At 35.3% G+C, this 5,397-nt stretch overlaps 1 protein-coding gene across 2 annotated transcripts; it reads right to left on the bottom strand.

The window, feature by feature from the left end:
• Nucleotides 1–301: 301 nt before the first annotated feature.
• Nucleotides 302–3,232, bottom strand: LOC113345966. Of its 2 annotated transcripts, XM_026589603.1 has the most exons (6): nt 2,941–3,232; nt 1,831–1,961; nt 1,602–1,727; nt 1,353–1,480; nt 1,004–1,192; nt 302–588 (listed from the first exon to the last, which is right to left on the bottom strand). In XM_026589603.1, the coding sequence occupies exons 1-6, from the start codon at nt 3,182–3,184 to the stop codon at nt 516–518; spliced, it is 891 nt and encodes a 296-aa protein (XP_026445388.1). In that variant the 5' UTR covers nt 3,185–3,232; the 3' UTR covers nt 302–515. The 2 variants fall into 2 exon arrangements, with proteins under 2 accessions (XP_026445388.1, XP_026445387.1); XM_026589602.1 differs by lacking the exon at nt 302–588 and having other exon boundaries at nt 662–1,192.
• Nucleotides 3,233–5,397: the final 2,165 nt, after the last annotated feature.

The following is a 5,397-nucleotide window of genomic DNA, read 5'->3' as shown; positions in this document are numbered from 1 at the left end:
CCAAAAAAATTATGTACTTTATAGGTGGAGAATTCGTATCCATAAAAATTATACAGCACAAAACCAACATTGGCCGCCTTTTATGAAAAATAAAAAGAATGAAAAAATTAAATTTGAAAAGTAATCCTAATAAAAAATTTCGTGGGAGAAAACTGGTAAGTCTATCAGAGGTATTACTACAACATACTACCTCCGTTTCTGGAAAAGAGGTACTTTCACTTTTTCAGTTTAGCCTAAAAATAGGCCAAATTGAAAAAGTGAAAGTAACACTTTTCCAGAAACGGAGGGAGTATAGTACTACAATATTCTTTGGGTCAAATAATGCTAGCTTTTACGTGTGTTCTACTCCCTCATGATCAAAATAAGTTAGCACAGCAAATGACATTGTAATTTAGAGCCACATACCTGATTTAAGGGTTTATGTCCCAAAGTGGAGAGTCGAACAAATCTGAGTTTACCGAGTACCAGTAAAGGTTTGACATTTCCAAAGGGTTTGTTGAATTAAACTTCTGCTGCTAAACTTGCATATTCCAAAAAGTATTGACCTGCTGAAATATTTCATTTCTGAGGATTTGCTGTAGTCTGCAACTGAAAACATTAAAATTCTGAAGTTTTAGTTAAATCAAAAACCAAACAGTATCTGAGAAATCAACCTGGAAAGTGGAGCAAAAACAATCCATAGAACTATATTGTGTACTGAAAATATAAAGACATACAAAGGGAACTCCTCAGAAATTATTCATTCTTCATATAATGGTTTTGTGAATATATATATTTTTCCCGATACCAATTAAAAGCATGCCCCGTGCATTACATGGTATACCACATAACTAAACAACATGGGGCAAATTTACAAAAGACTGTATTTTCCCATTTAAACTAAGACTAAGAGCTGCCGAACAGATCAGGGAGGCCTAGCATCTTACTATATTGGATGGTCAACCAACCCATGCACCAGAAGTATACAACAAGAAAACAAACTCGTTTCAAATATACCCCATACACGGAAAGATGGAGATTTCTTGCATCTAGAATTTTAACCACCCTTGATTTCGATCTTTGTAGCACAGTAACCAGAATGAGTACAGTCATTGAAGTAGCCATTCCAGTGAAAATTCCAGATACTGCTGATTGAATTGCACGCTTAGTGCTCCACTTGCTGGTGAACCAGAAACCTATGATCTTCATTGAGCTGTTGCAGCAGAGGTAGTCAGTGACTGGTCAATAGAAGAAAAAGAATCTACTTCAAGGACCGAAAAAATTAAATAAAAAAATCCCCCTTTCCAATCATCAGATCTGCGGCTGTGACAAGTTAAAATATATGACAAACGAAAGGGATTGAGTTCACTCACAGAGAGGAATAACTTCGAATCATGTCAAACGTAGATGGGTCTTTAGCTTGACAATGGAACAGATTATCAGGAAAGATATCCACATCGGAAACGCCAGGTGTGTACTTACAGCTGTAAGTTTCATTCACCTGAAATACACACACAACACTCTGAGAATAACAAGAAATTACCCATTATATGACATGATATTGTAAGAGATTCAAAATTAGCAACATCAGCTGGTAGTTTAGAGAACTTTCAATCACCTACTTTAAACTTGTCTTTGGTCAGCCATGCCGTGCCAAAACTAGGCCTACAATCAAGAGGTAGGGCCTCCTTTGGTGCTTCTACTAACACACTTCTTATTTCACCTGAAGAATGTTCCCTGTATTCAATCTGTAAAAAAACATTTTGCATGAATTCTGAATTATTATGAAAATGAGAGGAATTAACCGCATAAAGTAACATAAAACGAAACAAATAAAGTGGGTTAGGTCACCTTAAAGATAGTAGCCCAATAATAATCGTAACGGCATCGAAACCTTGTTTTGTCAAGCGGGTCAAACACATACTTGGCTTTATAGTTCAACAGTCCAAGTTCACACACCTTAGACGACCTAAGATCCACACCTACAGACAAAGAAATATAGCACGCCATTAATCAGCTCATGCAATAAGTTACACCAACCATCAAAATTCTTTTTAAATGTCATACGAATCTAAACCATAAAGATCAAGCAACAAGCCAGATACCGAGTTTCCCCTCCATACACAATAATGAACTCACTCCACTTGGGCAGTAAGTTCAGTCCATACGACATAATAAATAGTGATTTTGTTGCAGCAACAACTTTTAACTATCAAAAACCAGAGCTAAAACATCCCTAGTAACAATGTCAGCAAATTCAGTCCAAATTTAAATAAGCTGCAGACTCTCTTTCAACCCATATGAAGCTAAACAATGACCTTGCTACAGGTGCTCTCTGCTCATGTTGGTTCTAGCAAGTTGCTAGCACGCGAACACACCACGCGGATGCCATTATCCAACAGTGGCAGGCTGTGGGATCCATTCCATGTTGGAGTGCTAGCAACAGGCAAGCATTAATGCCAAGGTTTTTACCTTTTCCCATGAAATAACCAGACTCCCCCGACAAACAAACACACATAATCTCCCCAGTTCTCACAATCAACACAAACAAACACACAGCAAAATTCAGCCAAATCACAGTAACCATTGGCAGCAAAATTACTCAAAATCTAATTGACCAACAGAACATTGCATAACACAGCAAGCCATGGGTATTCTCCTAAACTAAAATTATCGAATTTTACTCTTATGTGTGGTGAGAATCCCAATTCTGCATCAACACTGTTTGAAAAAATGACTAAACCAGATGTTATTTCAATCCCTAAATTCTCAATGAACATGTTCAATAATCTAACAAAACTTGATAGATCACAACATGGGGTTTGCCATAAACTCAATTTCCAATCACCCCTTTCAACATTTCAACCCAAAAACACAAATAAAGTTTCTAACTGTTATACACATTGGAAACAAATACAGAAACCCTGAAATAAAACAAGAAATGAACATATTTATACATACCTGTAGAGACAATCTTGCATTGGGTTGAGAGTGAAGAAGTAGTTGGAATTGAGAAATTATCAATAAAAATTGAGACAAAACCAGCAGTGAAGATTATGAAGAAAGAAAGTAGAGAGAATAAGAAAGTGAAGAAGATACAACCTATTACTAATACTACTATGTGATAACACAGACTCTTCTTCTTCTTCTCAGATTGACTAGTGGAGGTGGTTGTTTGAGAAACCTCCTTGGAATTTGAATCCATCCACCACAATGAAGAGGTTTTGAGTTCAATCTTTTCTCTTTTTTTTTTTTTTTTTTTTTTTGAGAGAGAGAGAGGGGGAGGAGACATGTTGGACTCTGTTATGGAGTGACTTTTTTATAGAAAGTCAAAACAGTCAAAGGGCTGTAATACAGTAACTCACCACCTATGGGTCAAACTTATGGAAGCAACTTTTTCGTGTTGATATCAAGCAAATTGGGAAAGAGGAACCATAATTGTGAGAAGTGTTTTTATTTTCCATGTGTATCAAGCAAATAAAATACTCCCTCTGTTTCATGGTTTCTAATTTTTTTTTTTTTTTTAACTTGGTATATTATTATTTAAGTACAAATTTTTCAAATTTTTCAAAATAAACAAAGGGAGTAAAAATACCGTGCAACTAAATTGGCCACTTTGACATTTATTGGAATCTCATGAATTACTATATAGTATGGTTGTTAAGATTTTATAAGGAAAAAGTACAATTTACAAAACAACATTTTTTAGTTGATGCAAAAGATCTACTGCTGAAATTCCCGCAAGAAACAGCCTCGTGAGGTGCCAAAAAATTTAGGTCGGAGGTATAAAATTTGGTTTGGGACACAAAATCTTCTTTTAGGAAAGCAAAGAAGCAATAGGCTTATAAATAGAAGGTTGTACTAGGGCATACATAAATTTTTTAGGGCATACTGAATGAAGACAAAATAGGGATGTAAATATCAAATTCAATAACCCCTTACCCAAATATTTTTTGTAATGGCAAATCTGCCTTTTTAGGATTAGTGTTAACTAATGATTAGTTATAATAATTCTGATTAATGAGTAATGATTAATGATTAGTGATTAAGATAATTTAGTTATATATGTCTGAGTAGATGAAAACTTTTGAGGAAGAAAAAAAAAAGTTAGGTTTTTTTTTGATTCAATGGATGAGGAGGGTCAATGTTCACCAAAAAAACCTAGGAAAATACACATCAACTACAAAATGATTCCCAAATGACTTATTTCTTAGATTATGAGAATGATTTTACACAAACTCAAACTCAAACTCAAGAACAAACTCAAGGTGATGATTTTTATGAGCCAAATCTAGTTGACGAGTACATATATGAGGAACACAATGCTTCTAATACACGGGTACACTTCTATCTTATGCTCAATCTCACTTCTATAGCTCCAAATTATCAAAAGTTTGGATTTTTGCTTCATGGTTCGGCTCATTGAATGTGGTTACAGCATGCGCCGAACCTATATTTTCCACTTTCAACCCAAATGATGAACGGTTCGGCTCAGTGAATCTGTTTACAGCATGAGCCGAACCTATAATTTTCAATTCCAACCCTTTTGCTAGGCAGTAGTTCGGCTTATATGAAAGTTTCATAGTAAGCCGAACAACATCCTGAACAGCCCGGAATAAAAATTATTACAGGTTCGGCTTATATATTCAAAATATTATAAGCCGAACATGATCCTTGGTGCAGACTATATCCACATCCTTGGTGCAGACTATATCCACATCTTAATAATTCCAAATAGACTTTTCAAACAAGAGTCGTTCATAGATTTTTGTGCAAATACAGGATCAGGTTCGTCTCATAATAAGGTCTAGAATATAAGCCGAATCTGTTTAAATAACGGCTAGAATTTCAAATTTTGAAACTTCTAACAAGTTCGGCGCATATTAATTTGGAGATCTAAGTCGAACCCATAGACAAGAGTTGTTCAGATTTGTAAACAAGAGTTGTTCAGATTTTATGCCCCAACAGCATATTTCGATGTAGCCATTTTTCTTCACCTGAATAACCTTGTTTAAAAGGAAAGATTCGGCGCAAAACTAATACTATCGAATAAGCCGAACCTATAGGACAACGTTCGGCTCATAATAAGGTTATGAACATAAGCCGAATCTGTTTAAATAACGGCTAGAATTTCAATTTTTAAAACTTCTAACAGGTTCGACGCATATTAATTTGGAGATCTAAGCCGAACACATAGACAAGAGTTGTTCAGATTTGTAAACAAGAGTTGTTCAGATTTTATGCCCCAACAGCATATTTCGATGTAGCCACTTTTCTTCACCTGAACAACCTTGTTTACAAGGAAAGATTCGGCGCATAATAATACTATCGAATAAGCCGAACCTATAGGACAACGTTCGGCTCATAATAAGGTTATGAACATAAGCCGAATCTGTTTAAATAACGGCTAGAATTTCA

Source organism: Papaver somniferum, unplaced genomic scaffold, assembly GCF_003573695.1.
Source record: "Papaver somniferum cultivar HN1 unplaced genomic scaffold, ASM357369v1 unplaced-scaffold_84, whole genome shotgun sequence".
In the NCBI taxonomy this organism is placed as follows: Eukaryota; Viridiplantae; Streptophyta; class Magnoliopsida; order Ranunculales; family Papaveraceae; genus Papaver; species Papaver somniferum.
The sequence above is the reverse complement of the archived record's forward strand: the minus strand, read 5'-3'. Positions and strand labels throughout refer to the sequence as shown.

Coding starts and splice junctions, on each gene's coding strand:
- LOC113345966 (XM_026589602.1), bottom strand. CDS start 3,184: ATGGATTCAAATTCCAAGGAGGTTTCTCAAACAACCACCTCCACTAGT. Junction 1,962..2,940: donor ATGCAAGATTGTCTCTACAG/GTATGTATAAAT, acceptor CTTTGTCTGTAG/GTGTGGATCTTAGGTCGTCT. Junction 1,481..1,601: donor TGACCAAAGACAAGTTTAAA/GTAGGTGATTGA, acceptor TGTGTATTTCAG/GTGAATGAAACTTACAGCTG.